Source organism: Antechinus flavipes, chromosome 5 (assembly GCF_016432865.1).
Source record: "Antechinus flavipes isolate AdamAnt ecotype Samford, QLD, Australia chromosome 5, AdamAnt_v2, whole genome shotgun sequence".
Classification (NCBI taxonomy): Eukaryota; Metazoa; Chordata; class Mammalia; order Dasyuromorphia; family Dasyuridae; genus Antechinus; species Antechinus flavipes.
This window is the reverse complement of record NC_067402.1, coordinates 229,036,451-229,058,839: the sequence shown is the minus strand read 5'-3', so window position 1 is coordinate 229,058,839 and position 22,389 is coordinate 229,036,451. Positions and strand designations below refer to the sequence as shown.

Below are 22,389 nucleotides of genomic sequence, written 5' to 3'. Positions count from 1 at the left end.
GTAATAGGGGAGGAGGCGGCGACGAGAAAGCAAAGTGGAAAACCGGAGATACAGAACCTCTTTTCCTTGTTTTATATCTGTGATTCTGGTTAATAACCTGGATCTCCGACCCCGGGGACCTCAGTAAAGAGGGTGTCAAGGCCGTGCTAAAGCTGCAGCTACTTCTCATTCTTGGCATAAGCAGTCAGTCGATGCTCGGATGTCTCCCCCCTCCCACCCACCCACTCCCGCCCTTCTCTTCTTAGGAGCCCCTCCCTTCGGCCCCCAGCTTGGAAAAGGCAAATTTGACATTTTTAAATCCCGAGCCTTAGAGGGATCGATGAGACCCGAGGGCCCCGCCTGGGGTCGATATTCCTGATTGGGAAGAGGCCGTAGAGCCAAGTCAGAGTGTAAATCACCAGGGTCCAGGGGTGGAGGGAGGATTAAAGGAGATGAGAGAAAGAATCTGGAATTGGTCGAGGGAATCAGAGATATCCTGAAGAGAGAGTGAAGAGAGGCAGAAAGACAGAGACCCCAGATTCGGAGAAACAGCTACAGACAGCAAGACTCTGGGAGAGCAACATACGGAGGGGTCGCTTCCTCCCTCCCCCATCCTTCAGTCTTTTCTTTCGTTCTGCCAACTCCCGAGCTCCGGCTCTGGTCTCGCTTCAACAGCCTCCACCCTCCGCTGCCCCTGGAGCCGCCCTTGGGAGTCCGGTGTCGAAGCCAGCCAAGCGGCGGCCTCGACTCTGGCCGCTCTCGGGGGTGGAAGGGGTGGGGGAGGGCAGCCGTTTCGGCTGTCAGTAAGCAGACAGGACGACTTGGGGCTCTGGGGTGGAAGATGGGGGTCGGAGTGGATTTGAGAGGGAGAAAGGGAGGCGGGAGGACTGAGGACTAGTGAGTGGATGGTGGAGACAGAGGAGGATGTGAAAGGAAGGAGCTGCTGGGGCAAAGGAGCTAGAACACCTATTTTAGGGGAAAAAACAAAAACAAAAACACAGCTGTCTTACAGGAAAGGTCCGAGAAAGACAACAGGGGAAGGAAGCAAGGTAGTCTCAGGACAGAAGGAAGGCAGAGCTGAGTCGAGAGAGACAAAAAGAGATTGGGAGAGCTTCAGATCCTGAGTTGCCCTGCATTTTCACTAAACCAAGGAAGTTTCTCAGCTCTCTGCAGGCACTTAGAATTGGGGAGGAGGGAAAAGGAGAGGGGAGGAGGGGGGAAAGAAGAAAGGAAATTAAGGATTCTAGTCCTGACTCTCAAATTGAGCTACCAGTACATCTTGTGGATGAAACCAAATGCCCCCAAACCTCCTAACTTTGAGTAAGGACTAAATGAAGGAGCAAAGAATTCTGCTTAGTTATTTCGCCTATGCAAGCCTAGGCCAGTTTTTGATGACAAAGTACAAACTGGGTGGATGTGAGGCTTGAGAAGACTGGGAGAATCACATAGTAGATGCTTTGAAAAATGCTTGTAGATTAATTAATTGAAATAGAAGTGTATCAAAGACAAAATATACAAAGGTAGAAATTCAAAATAAATGGCTAAAATAGGGGAAAGAGAGCAATTGTGGAAAGGATTCAGTGGAACCTTAATCTTTCTGCAAATGTCTGTTTTCAGACCAACTCCTGACCTGTCATTCCCCTCTTGATCATCAGACTTTTTTGGGGGGGAAGGAAGCAATTGGGGTTGTGACCTGCCCTGGTCAAACAATTATTAAGTGTTAAGTGTCTGAGACCAGATTTATACTCAGCTTCTCCTGACTTCAGGATGGTGCTCTATTCACTGAGCCATCTAGCTGTCCCTCTGATAACTGGCACTGCTTTTCCCCCTCTCAACTACTGACTGATTATAGTGGATAGAGCCAGATTGGACCTAGAATTAGGGAAATCTGAATTGAAATCTAACCTCAGAGACTGTGTAACTTGAGCAAGTCACTCATAACTATTTGCCTCAGTTTGCTACATCATAAAACAGGGGTATTGATGCATCTACCTCGTGGAGTTGCTGTGAAATTCAAATGAGATAATACTTGTAGAGTGCCTTCACATAGATGCTAGCTATTATTACAATTTCTAGTGCATTTCAATATATTGTGGAAATTGATATAGGAAAGTAGAGATGAACCAGAAAGTTTAAATTCAGAGATAAATTAAATGACAGCAAGAAGGTAACACTCTAGGACATACACTTTGAAAGGCTACTCTAAAATCTTGTCCCTTTCTTTTCTTCCTCCTTCCTTCCACTCTTTGACAAAACCTCCAAGCCTGAGCTTAGACCATCTCCTGAAATCCCATATCTCCTTAGCCTAAGTAGTTCCTAGTCTCTTCTCTTCCTCTTCTGTCACTTCCCTCCTCCCTCAGGTGCTTGTTTATAGAACAATTTGGGGAAAACAATCCTGGCTTAGTGACTGGCCATAATTGTGACAGTGAGTGAGGGTGGAGAGAGAGAGCTAGTGGGAGAAGGGAAGGAGGGGAGATGAGAGGGAAAAAGGGAAAGGAGAGAGAGAGAGAGAGAGAGAGAGAGAGAGAGAGAGAGAGAGAGAGAGAGAGAGAGAGAGGAGAGAGGAGAGGAGGGAGAGAGAGAGAGAGAGAGAGAGAGAGAGAGAGAGAGAGAGAGAGAGAGAGAGAGAGAGAAAGAGAAGAGAGGAGAGAGAGATTGTTCACAGCATCACTTTTTCTACCCCTCCATCCCTTTTATTCTAATCACTGTCTCTCTCCCAGACTCTTACTTGCTCTTAATTTCTCCTTATTCTATCTCCCATCTCTTCATCTTTCATCGTTTTTCTTTTATTAACAATTTCTTTCTCCCCCTCTTAATTTTCATTCCCATTTCTCCCTTTTTATCTTTTTTCCTCCACCTCTAGATCTATCTTTTTTAGCCCCTACTTTCTCTCCTCCATCTTTCATTTGTTTCTCCATCTTTCTCCCACAACAGCCTCAGTCTCTGCTCATCCCTCTCCTTTTCTTTCTTTTTTTTCTGAGGCGGCTCCTTCTCTCTTTCCCAAAGATCGATTCAACTGCACAATTTTCTTTGCCTCTCAGCTCTCCAGGCTCAGTTTCCCTCGACAGAGGTTCTTTACTGAGCTGAAAGATTCCCCAAGGAGAGATCTTTGAGGCCCGAGGAGTAAGGTGAAAGAGAATCTTATCCTGGTCCCTCTGTCCATTTTTCCTTTTCCCAGGTTCCTCCGAGGATGTGGATGTCCAGATTATAACCCTGAAATTTAAGATCCAGGAGATCCCAAACCCAGATAATTGCCTGCTCGGACTCATCTGGTTTTACTGAGTAATCCTTATCCAAGGCAGAGACCTCGGGTATCTTAGTAAAACCTCCATCCTCAACCTAATCTTTCGTCCTGCCCCGCCTTCACCTCCTTCAGTCCTCCCTCCGCCAGCTGATGCGTGCCAAGGCTGTGAGTTCCAGGGTGCGAGGAGAGGGCTTGTTTGCCCAACTTCCGCCGCCGCCGCTCGGGTTGTTTGCAGAGCTTAGAGCAGCGCTGCGCCGCCTCTGCCGCCCAATTAGGACTCATTCATTATTCATAATCTCAGCCTCGCACCCTCCAGACGCCGCGGGCTCCCTACCTCCTTCCGCAACTTCTAATGTTGCCTCCCAGCTCTAACTAGCCTTTCCTCAACTCCCCCCACCTCCCACCTACCAGTTCCTGGAAACTTCGGACCCTCTCCCTGATGGGAAGGGGCGCGGGGGTTGGGGAGGAGGGGGGGCAGAGAAAAGATTAGATTGAGTCGATTGGGGAGAGCAGGGAATTCAATAGATGGAACTGGAAAACACAAAGAGTAGCAGCTTTTTTCTTCTTCTTCTTCTAGCTATCCTTGCACGCAAGGTCAGAGAAAGAAAGTAGAACCAATCTGCCCCCTGTCTATTTCTCAGCAGATCAGGGGAGCGTCAGCAGGCAACTCGGGGTTTCATGGACAGTTCTACTCCGCTCATTGTAATGAAAGTGGGGTTGTGGGATGAGGTCAGGGTCTGCTCTTCCCCTGACTCCTTAACCTCCAGCATTTTTAACAAGGTGAAATCAGGCTAAAACGAACAGCAAAGACATCCTTAAAGATAACCCCTTAAAGGGGAAAGGAAGTAATAAAAGAGCACCACGAAGCAGGGAGGCAAAGTGAAAAGGCATCAGCTTTGCCCTGGTGGTTGGGTTAGAGACTAGCGATTGAAGAGCATTTATAGGCTGGATCAATCAATCAACAAGCATTTATGTATTTCTATAGAGAGATGGGATGTACAACATGTACACATATAAAATATAGATAAGGTAAATATGCAAGATCATTTCAGGGAGGAATTAGTATGTGGGGGTTAAGTACCTATTTCCTTATCTCACCATTTTGCTTCAAAACTCGCCTAGCCTTTGAAGCCTTTAATGATTCTCTTCACCTTAATATCTACTCTATATCCTCTAAAATTACCTTGTTTTTTACTTTATTTTTGTATATACTATACTTATAAAGAGGGGTTGGACTAGAGCACATTATATGGAGCATGTGCTCTAGTACTTTGATAAAAGAAAAGGGGATCAGTTTTTTGGTTGGTCCGATGTCCCTATAACTAGAGGGGAAAGATAGGGGGAAAGTGTTGCACTGAAAGTGGTTGTCAAATGATGCAGAAAGAACCGCCCACTCAGGAGGTTATATAAAGAGAGAAAATCTATTTTTCTTTATTGAGCATGTTGCTGAGGACTGGGGCAAGTTGCTTGGACTTCTGAGGAGAGAGATTTGTCTCCCTACCCCATTCCCATCAGTCTACTACAACTCTAGAACATGGCCAGAATAATATGTGCTCGTCTAAATAAACCTGATTGGACCTATTCTGGTTTTTTCCCCTGCCAGGTCACAGAATGTTGATTCTGAGAAATGGGTTCCCAGGCTTGGTGGTTACCTAATTAAGTTTAAGGGTTCCTGGCTTAGTCAGTGCTGGATTCCCATCGTGCAACTACATTACTTTTAGGAGGAAATGAATGGGGGCCAAAAGGAAGATACTGCAGCTGAAAGGATTAAAAAATCCTAAGTAATATTCTGGCTAGCTGGACGTATGAGTTACTCAAGAAGGCACATGTGAGCTGAAAGGACTATTCCACTGTCCTGAAATTCTTTTGTCACTCAGGGAGGTATGTGCAATGTGATTAATGTTTTATGCTTTAAACATTTGCTAATACTCATATATGAATCTTTTGTGTTTTAAACAGATCTTTTGTGATGACTCTCTAATACTTGATAGCTACTTTGTGCATTGAGTGCATTTACTAAAATGAACTTTGTTAGTCTCTTTTTGGGGAACACCCTGACATGAACTGTGTGTAGGAAAGGCATAATAGCTATGAAAATCTGAGAAAAGTATGATCTTGGGGGTCAGCTTCCAACAGGATTGAATCTGTGAATCCTACAGGTTGTGTGTGTGTGTGTGTGTGTGTGTGTGTGTGTGTGTGTGTGTGTGTATTCTCCCTTTATTGAACGTAAGCTCCTGAAGGGCAGCAGAAGTTTCATTTCTTATTGTATATCCTCAGTGCCCAGCACAGTGTAGATAATAAATGCTTGTTGACTGATCAAGAAACACTTCCGAAGATGAACTGAATTTTGAAAGAGGCTATAGATTCAGAGAGGCAGAACTGAGGATATTCCAGGGGACTGGAAAAGAGGACAGTCTTGAAAAGGTAAGAGAAATGGAATATTGAATATGAGAGCCAGCTTGTAGAACCAGCTTAGCTGGATCATCATGGAGTACTAAGTTTGGAAAGGTTGACTGAAACAAAATTGTTAAAGATTTTACATGCCAAAAAAGGAGTTTGCTTTTGATACCAAAGGCAATAAGAAACCACTGGAGTTTTTTGAGCAGGGAAGGTTCAGGATCAAGCCAGTATTTTAAAAATATCACATTAGCACTAGGAAGGGCACAGTTTGAGGAATCGATTGCAATTGTTAAGAGGTGAGAAGAATCTGAGTTAGGATTGTGGCCTTGTGAGTGAGAAGAGGACATATATGAGAGGTATGGTAGAGAAATAAGATTTGGTAACTGGCTTGAAAGGGGGGAAGGGATGAAGCAGTGAGGAAGTGAGGATGTTTCTGAGGTTGTATGCTTATGTATAAGTCCTTGGTTTTGGTTTTTGTTTTTAAACATGACAGACTCACTGCCTTCTTGATTGGTTGCTCCCTTGAGTCACATTTCTGTCTAGCCTGACTGGGATGATGACCTGATTCACTAGGCGCCCCTGGGACCTAGTGCAGGTGAAAGTAGATGACCTATCTGACACTTCAGCATACAGTCTATGCCACAAGGCAGCTTAGCAATTCTTTCAGTACTGGCATCATTCAGCAAATGGGGAGATTAGTTAAGAGACAGTCATGTCCTCAAATCAGTGGCCTTCAAATAGTTTTGATCACAAACTTTTATCAGTCTTTAAAAAATTAATTTGTAGTTCTCATTGTGTATTATTGACAATGACTACTAACATTTATTTTGTATTTTGAAGTTGCAAGGATTTATCTCATTTGATTCTCTCACAACCTTGGGATGTGGGTACTTTTATTATCCCCACTTAAAAGAGAAAAAAAGCTGAGGAAATCATTATACATATAGTAATATATTATGAACATTAAACACATAAAATACAAATTTAAAATAATGAAATAATTTTTTTATCTTTAGTATACAAAATATTTTATTAAAACCTTTTAGTGTGACCAATATAATTTCATATAGCCCTTATTTTTTAAAGCCTTAGTTTGGTACTTTGTGATAGAGCAATTCAAAGATCTGATTCTGAGTTGAATTTATTTCAACAATTGATTTTAATAACTGTCAGTTTAAAAAAAAAAAGCTCACAAAATATGTGTAACCAAATGGAAGAAGGGCTTCATTGTTTGTTCTTAAGTCTTGATACTAACTTTGCAATCCCAACCACCAATTATACAAAGGATTTTGTAAATATACTAGCCAAATTTCAATCTTCTCTAATTCTAAGCATTTCTTACAAACTAATTGAAAGATTTTACATTTTTATATTTTTAACAAATAGGTCCAAAATTCATGGCACCCCCTTCCCTTTGAAGATTTCAAAACAGACATTACTTTACTGTAATAGTAAATGTATAACATACATTACAGTGTAATTGGTTTCCTTTGTAATTCAATAGGTATTTTGTTTATGCCTTTGAGGATATGATGCTGAAAGAAGGTTCATATGCTTTACCAGGCTATCAAAGAAGTCCATGATACAAAAAAAAGATTAAAAACTCCTGATTTGGGTTCATCATTAACACTAGAGGATATAAACTCACATTTCAAATAATATTCTTGTAATGCTTTACAAAATTTTGGGAGCTGACTTCTTGTCAAATCTAATTATTGTTTGTTTGTTTGTTTGTTTGTTTGTTTTACCATGTATCTGACACAGAGCTCTCTCTCTAAAAATGCCAGTTCTTCCAATTTCTTGATTTTAGTTGTGCTTTACAATATTAGTATAATAATTAATATCTTTCTTTGTATGAATCTTTTTAAGACACTTGTCTTAGCTTAGTTAAACTAGATAATAAATTAATAAATCCATTTAACTGGGCATACTTAAACTGCAATACTGTACAAATAAAATACAATAAATTCAAATGAATTAAGTGTGTTCACTGTCAACTGTTTTACCATGTGAAACTCTTCTTCCAATTTATTTGCTATATGTGGCACATGACCATCTGACATACAAGCAAGTACCTACTATGTGTCAGGCACTATGTTAGCATACCACTAATCAGTTTGTTGATTGTTAGGAAAGAATAATTTATTATTTTAAAATAGAACTTCTAATATTTTCTTCCTATCTCCCCATGGTTCATCTTGCAAACTCTGATTAGTTGAATTTACAGCATTTTGGAGACCATTGTCTTAGATCAAACTTAAATGGCTGAAGTAGTAACAGAAAATTGAAGCAGAGAGAGGAAAGAAAAGGAGAGGGTAGCTGAAATTTGACACAGGTAGGTGGGTGGTCAGAGAAAGCATGTTTATTTACATAACATTTATTTACATAATTTATTTACAGTACACATTAAGGAGAGGTGAGAATGAAGAGTAGGGAAGGAGGAAAAACTTAGAGCAAGAAGTGAGCTCTTAAGGAAGAGGGAAAAAAAAGAAGGGGTAGATTAGGTTAGGGAAAGAGCCAGGAAAACTAGGCATATGTAGTTTACCTTTGCTCATTTTATTCACAAAGTCCAACTAGGGAGAATTAGAAGCGCTGGAGAGTGATAGGCTGCCGTTTCTGTGACACAAGGGAGTTGACTAGTAAAATGAAGAGAACCTCAACCCAGATCATTGAATCGTTTCTCAGTAGATTATACTTTTCACACAGTTAGTGGAGTGGGACAGAAAGAATAATGATATTTCACCCATAGACCTGTTATCCTAGAGATTTTCTTTGTTCCCGTTAGCAAGGTTATTAGGCCTGAGAGAGTGAGTAGTCTGGAATGGAGGTAGGGGAAGGAAATGTGTGGAGATGGTCAGAGTGAATCTTGGAAACTGGATCTAGGTAGAAATGTGGCCATAATATAACTTTTTCTAAGATTTCTTTTTTTCTGCTAAGGCAATTGAGGTTAAGTGACTTGCCCAGGATCACAGCTGGGAAGTGTTAAGTGTCTGAGGCCAAATTTGAACTCAGGTCCCCTGACTTTAGGTGCACCGCACCACCTAAACTGCCCTAAGATTTCTTTAGTTGAAAAGTTTCTGTATTCTTGAGAGAGGCCCCATTTCCTAGAAAGGAACCTTTTCTCCTTACCCCCAGTCTTTTGGGACTTGAAAGCTACCAAAGCATGGAGAAAATTGTTTAACCTTGAAGCTCAATCTGATGCTGCTAGGCTGGGCCCAGAATATGGAGAAACATCAGAAGCTGTGAGGGAGAAAGAATATATATGAGGAAAGCAGCCATAGACTCTGGCTATACCTTTTAAAGGTGTCTAGAGTTTGGGGGAAATCATTGAAAAATTTTCCACATATCTGGTGAATGTGTTTGATGGTTTAAGTATGCTTAAGCTGGTTAGATTTTTATTTAAACTTGTGCTTCTCTAAGCATGAGTTTTTCATTACTAAATTGAATGAATTTGTAAATGTCCCTGCCCTTGAATTTGACATAAGGTGGTTTGGTAAAGACAAGAACTGGTAAAAGAAGGTAAATTTAAAGGACAGACAGATGAAGGAGAATCTGGCATCTGGGAAGGTTTAAGAAATTCTAGGCTTATATCTTTGATGGGACTGACTCTATTATTACTACTGTCTTCTTCAGAGGCTGAGGTTTCTTCTTGACTCAAATGGTACCTTATTTCTTTCAAGGGCTCAAGCATTACCAGATGCTGAATTATTTGAGTTGCAAATGTGCTGGTGTTTTTCTTCTTTAGAATATAATGGTTCTCTCTGGGAGAAAGCAGGTTTCTCGGGAGGTTTTCTGGAGGCAGTCTTACTTTTATTTAAGAGTAATAATCACCCAAAATGCAGCCAGGTGATAAAAGTTCAAATCTTTTATTGTCTCCAATATAGCCCTGTTAGTTTAGAGGCTTATCTCTCTGCTTGGTTCTAAGAGCTCTTGCAGCTGCTTTCTTCAGCCTCCAGCCAGCCAAGTGCAAAATGGAATGAATCTCTCTTGCCTCTGAGAAAGGGCTTCTGGCTCTCAATCTCCCAGAGTGCTGTGTCTGTCCCAGCATGCTCCTCTCCAATCTAATTCAGCTGAACTCTCTCCGAGAGCTTCTATCTGTTTCTTATATATGAGAGAGTGGGATTGTGGGATATCTCCCAACATGCTCTCTGGCCCTAAGAGCTTCAAGGGAGGTTTGAATTCGGATATCTCATATTAAACCCTGAAATCTCCCAAACATGTGAACTCTAATGAGTAAAGGTGTAAACACAAGCATTGTATCAATTAGTTCTACTTACAAAACATCTCCTTTTAAGATCAGATCAAGTATACTGAACCATGCCAATTAAGATAATTATTGTCTCTATCAACTCTAATGACTTAACAGTTTGTAAAGATTCCAGTAAAGCTTCAAAGATCTCTTCCCTAAGCAAATGGCCAAAAGGCTATTGGTAACCTATGCTCTTTGGGCAACAGGGGTCCCATTGGATTCCATCATCTATAAACTTGGGTCTTGATGGCCCATGCCTTGTTGTGAATGCTTACTTTGGGAGATGGAAGATTGGGTTAGCTCTTGGAGTTCTGGAAGCTCCCCAGCTTTGTGGCACAAGCCAACCAACCCCTAGGGCAAAAGAACCATGAAGAATTGATACCCACTCGAAACCCATTAAGCTTTATTGCCCAGATCCTGGTGGGCATCAATTTTGGCTTTGTAGCCCTGATTGGCCTCTCCTTCATGACCAGTTTCTATATTGTAGGTCTTCCATTATCTGTTGTTTGAGGGGTATTGGTAGTAGCCACTGTGGTCAACCAGACTTCTGACTTTAAGAGTACTTTAAGGGCAGCCTTTCTGACCTCTCCTCTTTTCTATGGCCGCCCCATAGCCATTCTACTCATTAGGCTGTCTGCCAGCATTATAGCACAGAGAGAGATCTTCACTACAAGGCCCAAATGGGGGCAGGGACTCTCACTCACCCAGAAACTCTGGGATTTGCTTACCTGGCTTTCATGGGTCCTGTAGCCTACAGCATCTTCTGTAACATAACTGCAACTCTCCAGTGTGTAACAGAGACCCTTGGCTCCTTCTTCCCTAGTTTCAGCCGCATCGTGGAGTTTATTCTTATCTTACCTTACCAGATCTGGCTCCTGGTGGGAAATCCTGGTTTTGGCAGCACCTCCTTCCAGGAATGGGAGAAGTTGTTTGATTTTATCAGAAGCTTTCAGGATGAGAAACAGCAGCTAGTTTACCAAGTAAGCTTCTCTTGAGTTTGGTTTTAGTTGTTTTTTTTTTTTTTTTTTTAAATTCACCTCTGCTTCAAGGCAAAGATTTGGGTTAGTTACTGTCTTTTTGGAGATGATGATTCTTATGTGGCAGTGTTGCACTCACATCCCCCAAAACCAATTCAACAAATATTTATTAAGTATGTACCATGTGCATAGCACTACAAAAATACAATGGCATTAGCTCTCTAGGATTAATCTATTGAGGAAATAAAACATGTATAGAGATAGGGAGAAAAAATTAGTTTAAGAAGGGGAAGATCACTAATAACTTGCAAGGTGATTCAGAATACTTCGTAGAGGAAATTGTATCTGAGTTAACTCTTGAAGGATGTCAAAGTTTCTGAGAAGCTAAGATGAGGAAAGGATGCATTTCTGAAATGGCATAGAACCATTATGAACAAATCACAGAAGGTGTGCCCAAGGAGGAATCTAGTTGAGCTCAATAAGGAGGGAAAGGTGATCAATTAAGTCTTTCTGTCCATTTAATGAAGTTGCAGAATGAACTAGTCAGGTAACAAATATAATAAGAAGTTAAGGTTTAAGGTTTTTCCCCCTTTGGACTTTGAATAGTTGTAAAGGGCACAAAACCTAGAGGAGTTCACACCCTGATTATATTCACAGACTATCACAAATATAAAAGTAGAATTGGCCCATTTGAATCTTGTGAAAGTTTTCTGACTTGATGGACCAGTATAAAGAAGTGTTCCTTTATGAAGAATAAAGTTCTACAATCCATTTGATAGCATTAACGGGCTGCTGTTAGTTGGCTGAAGAATTGGCCTGCCCTCTGATGGCCTTAAAAACATGAGCAAGAGCAAGATTTGAAAAAGTCAGTTTTGTCAGTAGAAAAGAGCTAGCTATGAAAGAAAATTATAGCTCTTAAAAAGGAAGCATTTTCCTATTCTTTCCTTTGTATCTCTTTTAGAATGTGGGATGGAGAGAAGGGTATTCTTTCTCCTTTCCTCATTCATAGACAATAATAACATCTTATAATAGTGCAGTTTACCTAGGAGGAAATGCTGGATATAGCAGAAAGCAGGCTCCAACAATCTAGTTGGAGGGTCAGGTTAGACTGTGGAGAGGGGCTGACCCTGGAAGCCTCGCAGGGTGACCTTCCTAGAAAACCATAGAGGAGAAAAGATACCAGGAACCTGCAGGGCCAGCCGGAAGTGTGAGTTGCCTTGGCTACCTGTGTTTCTTACCTGTTTACCTCTCTACAAGAGCATATACCATGTGTGTGCCCATCTTGTCCACTGAGACACATTTGTGGTAAAATGTGCCTCAGGTTTATGGGGAGAGAGGGGAAGTGTTTTGTAGCCACTGCTTGTACTATTTTATTTAGAGAATGCATTTGCTTTGAGCTAATTATATCTTCTGAGTGACTTTTAAATGTAGAGGCATTAGTAGGAGCTTGTGAACTATAGTCTAAGAGTTGGCTGATGGAGGCATTCAAAGTTTAATCTTTACATCAATAAACATTTATGAAGCACCTGAGATGTGATTCAAAAAGAATCAGAATATAGGATATTCTCATATTGAACATATTTCCTTATATGAGGGATGAACATCCTCCTTAATATCATCAGATTCGAGATTTTATTTTTGGCTTTAATGATATCTCCCTGATAAAACATCTTATGTAGTATTTTAAGATTTGCAAAGCGTTTCATATAATATCTTTTAAAAATTCTTACAATTATTCTGAAAGCAGAGGTTGTGAGTAATTTGTCCAGGATCATACATCCTATAAATGTTTGAATGGAGATTTGAACTCAGGTTTTCTTGATTCTATGTATAGTCCTGGCATGTGAATTGAGCACCTGAGTTAATCTTTGCACTTTAGAAAAGGAAAGTTAGAAAGGCATAAATAAATTTAGAAGAGAAAGTTTATACACACACACACACACACACACACACACACACACACACATACACATTCCAGTTTTTTAGAAGTCTCTGCATCTTTGAGGAAAATAGTTTCTTTAGAAGACCTTGTTGTTCCAGGAAAGGAGGACTCATAGACCTAATGCAATCAGCAAAGACATTCATGAACCAGTTAAATATTTTTTGGTCCTTGACTCCTGAAAAGAGGAGAAGTTTTATGAGTACGTGGACCATGGGAAGTTGTTCTAGAATCAAATCAGAGTAAAATGGGAAGAGAAATAGCAAGGTTCTATTTAATATGTAAAGGACTGCTTGCCATTTGAGGGAGGGGTGAAAGGAGGGAGGGGAAAAATCAGAACAGAAGTGAGTGCAAGGGATAATGCTGTAAAAAATTACCCTGGCATGGGTTCTGTCAATAAAAAGTTATTTAAAAAAAATAATAATAATTGAGAGCAGGGAGCCACAAAGTTTTCTGAGGAGGGCTAAATTAGCCCAGGTCAGAAGTGAAGCAGATCAAAGTTCACATGCCAGAGTAGGTTCATGACCATTATTAGTCCTATTGTATTTGTATCCTGGGCAAGCTAGAGAGATCTAATTTTTAATATAATATATAGCATAGAGTATAGAGACATGTATGTATAAATATAGATATATAAACATCATGTACATATAAATAAGCCTATATATGTGTATAAACATAATATATATCTCACACATGTTACTATAAAAAATACAACATAGCACAATATTAATTACAAAGTGATGTTAGAAATCTAGTTAGATTAAGTTAGAAAATGATTAAATGGATGACTAGAGAATATGACAAATGTGTCTCACACATTGCTTTTTTTCAATATTAGTTTAATATATTATTGAGGCCAAAGAACCACAGACTGAAATGACATCAGAACCCAACTACAGATAATACTGTTTGTTTTGTGCAATTCTTTTGATGTCCTTGCTTCTGTCAGTCACTGATTCTCTCTTTTTTTTTAATTTAATTTTATTTAATAATAACTTTGTATTGACAGAATCCATGCCAGGATAATTTTTACACAACATTATCCCTTGCAATCACTTATGTTTCGTTTTTTCCCCTCCCTTCCTCCTCCCCCCCCAAGATGGCAAGCAGTCCTATATATGTTAAATATGTTGCAGTATATCCTAGATAAAATACATATTTGCAGAACCGAACAGTTCTCCGGCTGCACAGGGAGAATTGGATTCAGAAGGTAAAAATAACTCGGGAAGAAAATCAGAAATGCAAATAGTTCACATTCATTTCCCAGTATTCCTTCTTTGGGTGTAGCTGTTTCTGTCCATCATTTCTCCAATGAAACTCAGTTAAGTCTCTTTGTCAGAGAAATCCACTTCCATCAGAATACATCCTCATACAATATCATTGTCGAAGTGTATAATGATCTCCTGGTTCTGCTCATCTCACTTAGCATCAGTCCATGTAGGTCTCTCCAAGCCTCTCTGTATTCATCCTGCTGGTCATTCCTTACAGAGCAATAATATTCCATAACATTCATATACCACAATTTACCCAGCCATTCTCCAATTGATGGGCATCCATTCATTTTCCAGTTTCTAGCCACTACAAACAGGGCAGCTACAAACATTTTGGCACATACAGGTCCCTTTCCCTTTTTTAGGATCTCTTTGGGGTATAAGCCCAATAGAAACACTGCTGGATCAAAGGGTATGCACAGTTTGATAACTTTTTGGGCATAATTCCAGATTGCTCTCCAGAATGGCTGGATTCGTTCACAACTCCACCAACAATGCATCAGTGTCCCCGTTTTCCCGCATCCCCTCCAACATTCATCATTATTTTTTCCTGTCATCTTAGCCAATCTGACAGGTGTGTAGTGATATCTCAGAGTTGTCTTAATTTGCATTTCTCTGATTAATAGTGATTTGGAACACTCTTTCATGTGAGTGGTAATAGTTTCAATTTCTTCATCTGAAAATTGTCTGTTCATATCCTTTGACCATTTATCAATTGGAGAATGGCTTGATTTTTTATAAATTTGAGTCAGTTCTCTATATATTTTGGAAATGAGGCCTTTATCAGAACCTTTAATTGTAAAGATGTTTTCCCAGTTTGTTGCTTCCCTACTAATCTTGTTTGCATTCGTTCTGTTTGTACAAAGGCTTTTTAATTTGATATAATCAAAATTTTCTATTTTGTGATCGGTAATGGTCTCTAGTTCATCTTTGGTCACAAATTTCTTTCCCCTCCACAAGTCTGAGAGATAAACTATCCTATGTTCCTCTAATTTATTTATAATCTCGTTCTTTATGCCTAGGTCATGGACCCATTTTGATCTTATCTTGGTATGTGGTGTTAAGTGTGGGTCCTTGCCTAATTTCTGCCATACTAATTTCCAGTTATCCCAGCAGTTTTTATCAAATAATGAAATCTTATCCCAAAATTTAGAATCTTTGGGTTTGTCAAACACTAGATTGCTATAGCTGACTATCCTGTTTTGTGAACCTAACCTTTTCCACTGATCAACTAATCTATTTCTAAGCCAATACCAAATGGTTTTGGTGACTGCTGCTTTATAATATAATTTTAGATCAGGTACAGCTAGACCACCTTCATTTGATTTTTTTTTTCATTAATTCCTTTGAGATTCTCGTCAGTCACTGATTCTCAAAAAGTCAGCCTCCAGTTGTGGCATGTGGAGTACCATACACATTTCCACAACCATTTTCCATGACTTAAATGAGATGTGACATGCCATTAATTTTGCCTTTAGGGAAACTTCGAAGTGTTTCATCACATGACCAATAACATGTTTTATGCCAGAGTGCTGACCAAAAAGAAAAATAATAATAATAATTTGGGTGACTGTAACCAATTGCTATGCATAAGACCTGACTAGCCCAATAAAACTGTCAAGATTAAAGAGAGAGAGAGAGAGAGAGAGAGAGAGAGAGAGAGAGAGAGAGAGAAATAGCAAGGTTCAAAGCCACAATGTAGAATTACCCATTTCTAATTCTAATTACCCTTCTCTAATACTATGAAATATGTGGACTATAAGTCACAGAAAAAGAGTCGTCTCTTTAGTGCTCACCAGTACTTTCCTCTAATTTTAATACCAGGTTAGTACTACAAGTTTAGAGGATCATATATACCCCAGGAAGTAAAGGGATCCACTTCAGGGAATAGATTATTGGATTTTCTTGCTAGCTCCTTGGTGGCTGCAGTAAAGGACCTCAAGTTTAAAATAAGAGCATGAATCCAGAAATATATATATCACTGAGAAGAGCAGAAGCTCATAGTATAAAAGAGAGTTGTCTTGACAGTTTATAGAGTCAGTACCAGTCCTTTTAAGTCTTTATATTTTCAGCAGTCTTAAATAAAATCTGCCAAAGTACTTGTAAATGACCTTGACCTTTTCTGTAAAAACTTGAGCATGAGCTGTTTTTTGATGTTCCCAAAGGAAGTCCTAGGTAGTAGGGAAAAGTTGGTAGGGTTTTTTAAAAAAGTGATTTGTGAGATTCTTCTAAGCTTGAACCTCATGTATAGGATTGAAATTCTGTCTTTAAGCTATAACTTAAATCATGATGGAAAATAGAGGAGTAACTAGTGGTCCAGTTTGATTGGGACATGGGGTATCTGATGGGAAATAAGTTTGAAATAATGCTAGAAAGACAAATGAACTTTCCAGATTCCAAAGAGCACTGGGGGATAAAGATATGTTTAAGGAATGAGCAAGGTAGGGTTAGGGAAAGGGAAGGAATCCAAAGTGAAGACTAAGAAAGAGAACCTCGAAAAATGGTGTCATGGAAATCAAGGAAGGAGATGATTGTCAGTAGTGTCAAAAGTTAGAGAGATTGAAGATGACCACTGATATTTAATAGTTAAGAGGTCATTTGGTAATCTTTGAGAAAACAATATCATTGGAGTGATTTAACTACATTTCAAAGAGCTGAGAAGTAAATGGAAGATAAGGCAGTAAGTGATTATTACTATAGATGACTCAAGAAGTTTGTCAGTGAAAGAATTATAGTAGTAGCTCAAGATGATGAAAAGATCCACTGAAGGGTTTTTGTGTGTTTAATATGTGTGTTTCACTTATTTCTTTAAACAAAATTTTTTAAAAAATTGTATTGATGCCTTTTGTTTTTAATGTTTTTTTTCATTTCTCATTCATCCCTCAAGATTGAATTATCTCTTGTGATAAAGAAAAAAGTTAAAGAAAAACATAATATAGAGATGAAAAGTAACATTGTATATAATGTTCTGTCCTGGTGGTCTTCTGTCTGTATTAAGGGAGGAGATATGTTTTAATATCTTTTCTGGAATCTCACTTTTTTTTCCTTCAATTTTCATTAACTCTTCATTTACAGTATTGTAGTCATTGTGTATGTTTGTGGCAAGACTCTGAACTTACTCTCACACCTTACACATTAATTAATAGAACAGGTTCCTAGAGTTCATCTGGCTACAATCCTGGTCATGGTTTTTGGGATACCTCTAAGAGGCAATCTTCTGTTCTTATTGTTTGGCATCACCATTCTGATGTATTCCCTTCAAAATCAATTACCCAGAACTAATTAATATTTTCTCAGTATCATTGACACTAGTAATTAGTTACCCATTAAGCAATTAACAACAATTGTTTTTTTTTTTTTTTTTTTTTTTTACAAAGGGATATTTGCTAACAAGATAAAAAAAAAAAAACCCAGAAACTTCCTCCAAATTGATGGCTTATTCTCCCCTCATCTTGGTCTCTGGGGAGAATGGATTCAGACTTAAAGTAGCTACTAAACACATCATTCTAAAAGTGGCATGGCTAATGAATAAGTTTCTCCCCTTGCTTGCAAGACACAGTACTTCAACTGCTGGATCAATCATTGCTAGGCTAGGTCAAAGTTGCTTCTCAGGGCTGGCTCCTACCTGAGCTTCAGCACTGTACATCTGATGGCTTTTTTGACCTGAGATTTCAAAAAGCCAAAGGAAAGAAGATAGAGAAGGCAGTCCAATACTAGTCATAGATTTGCTTATGGGGCCATGGGCTCCCTAGCTGAATGAGTGTAAGGGAGGGACACCTTCCCGGGAGCTTATTAGGTCTCAGGATATCATCTCTACACTTCGTAGTAGGAAAGATATAGCTGGATGCCTTTTGTATGTACACTAAGTTAAAGCTGAATGAATAGCCGATCAAAAGGCTTTCCTTCATCAAGTGTAAATGGACAGGAAATAATCAGCATACCTGCCCATGCTTTGGATCAGGATCAAGATGCCTCCATTATGTCATCACACACTTCTAGGAGTAAATTCATATAATCCCTTCATTTGTGTTGGCAAAAGGCAGCACTTCATGACCATGAATCAAGAATTGGTCCATTATTAGCTAACTTTCTCTCCCTTCAATTTCCATTGTTCTTTTGGTTCTATTCATTTCAGTCTAATTATACAAATCTCCCACATTTCTCTGTATTCCTTATATTTCCTACTGCACAATAATATTCTATTACATTCACAAACCATTATCTTTTTTTTCCCCAATTACATCCCCATCAGTGGCATAGTAGATAGAATACTGGACCTGCAATTAGGAAATCCAGACAATGACTAGCTGTGTGATCCTGAACAATTTAATCTAGTTCAGTTTTCTCATCTGTAAAATGGGGATAATATTAACACCTGCCTCCAAGGGTTGTTGTGAGGATAAAATGAGATAATATTCATAAAATATTATATATTAGCATTGTTATTATTATTAATTTTGGTGCATCTACTCTGATTTGCTATGAATATTTTGGTATCTGAGAACTTAGTTTCTGTCTTTTTACTTCTTTGGGAATATGTATCTAGTGGTGGCATTTCTAAATCAAGGCTATGTATAGTTGAATTACTTTTCTTATATAATTTCAAACTGATATCCAGAATGATTGGACCATTTCAGTTTCATCCACAGAGCAGTGGTATTCCTATCTTCCCATAATTCTTCCAACATTAACTGAATGTTTCATATTTTTTCATCTTTATATAGTATAAGCTGAAACATCAGGTGTTTTAATGACGTGATTACAATGAAGGCAATGATAGCAACAAATGCAAAATATAATGATTTAGAGTGTTTTCATGTCAAATTTGCAGTTATTCTTCTGAAAAACTTTATATTCTTTCATTCATTGAGAAATTGTATTTGGAGTCACAAATTTATGTCAGTTTTTTAGATTTTAGACTAAACAATGACATCTGATACTAAGCCTCTCCACCTAACCACTTCATCTGATCTGGTTGCATGATTTCTTCTGGCATGACTTAGAAGGAAAACCATTTTCCTAAAGTTCCTTAGCATAGTTTAAGTGTTAAATTCCCTTGAAACAGGTTATCCCTTGGGGTATCTCCAAATGGGAGCTAAGTTAAGGCTTACAGACTTAAAAGACTAAAATGGATCTATTGACTGATGTCAGTTCTCCCTTAAATGATGAGATTTCTACTTATCCTTGCTTTCTCATCTTGTTCTACTCTAGCCCATGTATCTGGAAAATTCTCATAGGAGTTTTGTTTAACATGCTTCCTCCAAATCTCCTGACACAGTACCAATAGAGAGCACAAAGTATCCACCCCTCATCTCACTAAATGAACTGATGTGACCTTCTAACCTCCTCCCACCCCATACTATTCTCACAATAATTTATCTCCTCAATAATTTCCTTGGTTTCACTTTTGTTTCATAAATTGTTAATTATATGCCTGGTAGTACAAGCCTAGGGGCAGCTAGGTGGCACAGTGGAAAGCTGGACTAGAGTCAGGAAGACCTGAGTTCAAATTCAGCCTCAGACATTGTGTGACATCAGGCAAGTCACTTAATCCTGTTTGCCTTAGTTTCCTCATCTATAAAATGAGAATAATAGCATCTACTTTTCAGGATTGTTGTGGATTAAATGAGATATTAATTGTAAAGTGCTTAGTACGGCATCTGGTACTGAGTAAATGTTATATAAATGTTAGCTATTATTATTATTCCATTGCCCAAAAATTTCCAATGGCTCCCCGTTGTTTATGGAATAAATTATAGACTTCTTAGCCCAGCCTGAAAGGCCTTCTACCTCCTATCTCCAAACTGCCAATGAACTAGTTCTCCTATATACTATGCTTTAGCAAAAAATAACTACATTTTCTTCTCTGCTAACACTGTTTCCAATTCCTGGAATAACTTTCTTGCCAATTTCTGTGTTGATGGTTTACTCATTCTTTAAGGTCCAACTAAAATGCTGCCTCCTCCATGAAGTTTTTAGAGATTCCCCTCAATGAAAGTGATTCACTCAGGATTTCTTTGACAAAGAGACCTAACTCTGTTTCAATTGATCAATGATGAACAGAAGCAGCTACACCCAAAGAAAGAACACTGGGAAATGAATGTAAACTATTTGCATTTTTGTTTTTCTTTCCGGATTATTTTTACCTTCTGAATCCAATTCTCCCTGTGCAACAAGAGAACTGTTCGGTTCTGCAAACATATATTGTATCTAGGATATACTGCAACATATTTAACATATATAGGGCTGCTTGCCATCTAGGGGAGGGGGTGGAGGGAGAGAGGGGAAAAATTGGAACGGAAGCGAGTGCAAGGGATAATGTTGTAAAAAAAAATTACCCTGGCATGGGTTCTGTCAATAAAAAGTTATTATAAAATAAAAAAAAAAGTGATTCACTCAGCTCTCATTCAGTGAATATTTAGTAAGTACTTGTATTTATTGAGTACTTATAATGGAAAAACCTTTTTTGTGTGTTTTTAATGTTTTTGAAGTGATGAGGTAAAAATAAACTTTTAATTATATGATTCTATGAGTATCCATGTGTGTATAGCTAGCTAGTTAATTAATTCAGTGATTACTTCCTAGTAATTTGGATGAAGCACCAAAAAATATAACAGGCAATCAGGAAATGTTATAATTAATTGATGACAACTTTGAGATCATGGAATATACTAGCAAACTCCATCAAGAGAATCCAGGTAAACAACTATTTGTTTAATGAAAAACAAGGAATTATCCATCAACTGCCCTAACACCTATCGTCCACAAAAATACAGTTGGAAAAACATAATACAAAATGGACTGTATGAAGTGGCAACAATCATTGTCAATCATGTGATTGTAATTTGTCAATTTCTTTTCTTTTTCCTGAGGTTTTGGGCCTTAGTGATGGGGCAACATTTGATGAAATCAATCGGAGCTACCAGGAATTAGTGAAGATTTGGCACCCAGATCACAACAGACACTAAATAGAGGAAGCTCAAAGATATTGCTTAGAGATCCAGGCTGCTTATGAAAACTTCAGTTAGTATAGGAAGTACAGAATCATGAGAAGTTGGAAAAAAAAAAAGGCAATAAGATATTAAGAAGCCTTCCTTTGCCATGAGCTCTTCCTGGAAAATTCTATCTCTGTAAGTTTGTTCACATATTTCTCCCAAGAGAATCAAGGGAAGGGTTGGTAGCATGAAGCTGCTATTATTGGGGATAAAAAGACTTTATTGCATTAGGATATATGGATTTATGATAAAGTTTCAAATGTTGTGGGTTTTGTTTTCTTGATTGTTTTTAAACTTTAAATGATGATGGGGCAAAGGAATGCTATGGAACAAAAAAATAATTGACCTTTCATGATGTATGTCATCTATTTTGGTATCCCCTTAATATATACTGGAGATAATAGTTTTGAAAAGACAAACTCAAGATATCTATTAACATTTGTTGAGTGTCTATTCTATGCAAAATACTGGCCTCTCTTGACATATATTGGAGATGGTAGTTTAGAAAGATAAATTCTAGGTGTCTATTATTGAGTATTTGTTCTATGCAAGACACTGTACCAGACATTTTCAGATATAAAAATAAAAACCCGATTTCTTTTAAAAACAAGTATGCAAATAAATATGATACAAAACAAGAAGGTACCCTGAGAGAAATGCCAAAGGAATTAGGAGGCAGAAATCACATCTGTTTGGGAGGATTAGGGAAAGCTTTAGTAATCTCACTATTTCTATATTTCATCCACTAAGCAGCACTATTGATCAACCAATCAGCAGGGTTATGTGTTTTAATATGTGTCAGGCAATATATTAGAGACTAGAGATACAAAGATAAAAATGAAGCAGTAATGCTTACAAGAAGCTTACATTCTATTAACGTAAACTACATTTACATATGGAAAGAAATACAAAATACAGAGTATACCAATAGTAATATTTGTTGGAAGGGAACCAACAGCAGCTTGGGGATCAGGAAAATCCTCATGTAAGCTTAGGCTCTTGAGATGAATTTTGAAGGAAGCTAGGGATTCCAAGAGGCAGAGTTGAAGACAGAAAGAATTCTAGATACAAAGGAAAAGCCTTTGCAAAAGCACAAAAATACAAAATAGTTGTAAGAAACATAAAGCAGACTAATTTGATTAGAGTATAGACTAAATGATGGTGAGTAATGAGTCATAAACTTAGAAAAGTAGGCTGAAGTCAGGTAATGAGAGCTTGAAATGTCAAACAAGAGACATTTGTATTACATCTAAGGGATAATATGGAGCCAAGGCAGTTAGGTGGTGAACTGGAACTCTCCCTAAATTCAAGTCTGGCCTCAGATACTAGCTG

General features: G+C 38.4%; 1 protein-coding gene across 1 annotated transcript; it reads left to right on the top strand.

Moving 5' to 3' along the window:
• The first annotated feature begins 10,035 nt into the window (after positions 1 to 10,035).
• DNAJC22 (DnaJ heat shock protein family (Hsp40) member C22) lies at positions 10,036 to 21,090 on the top strand. Its single transcript, XM_051962469.1, is given in 4 exon segments — positions 10,036 to 10,075; positions 10,078 to 10,532; positions 10,535 to 10,852; positions 20,935 to 21,090. Coding segments are annotated over 4 exon segments (969 nt in total).
• Positions 21,091 to 22,389: the final 1,299 nt, after the last annotated feature.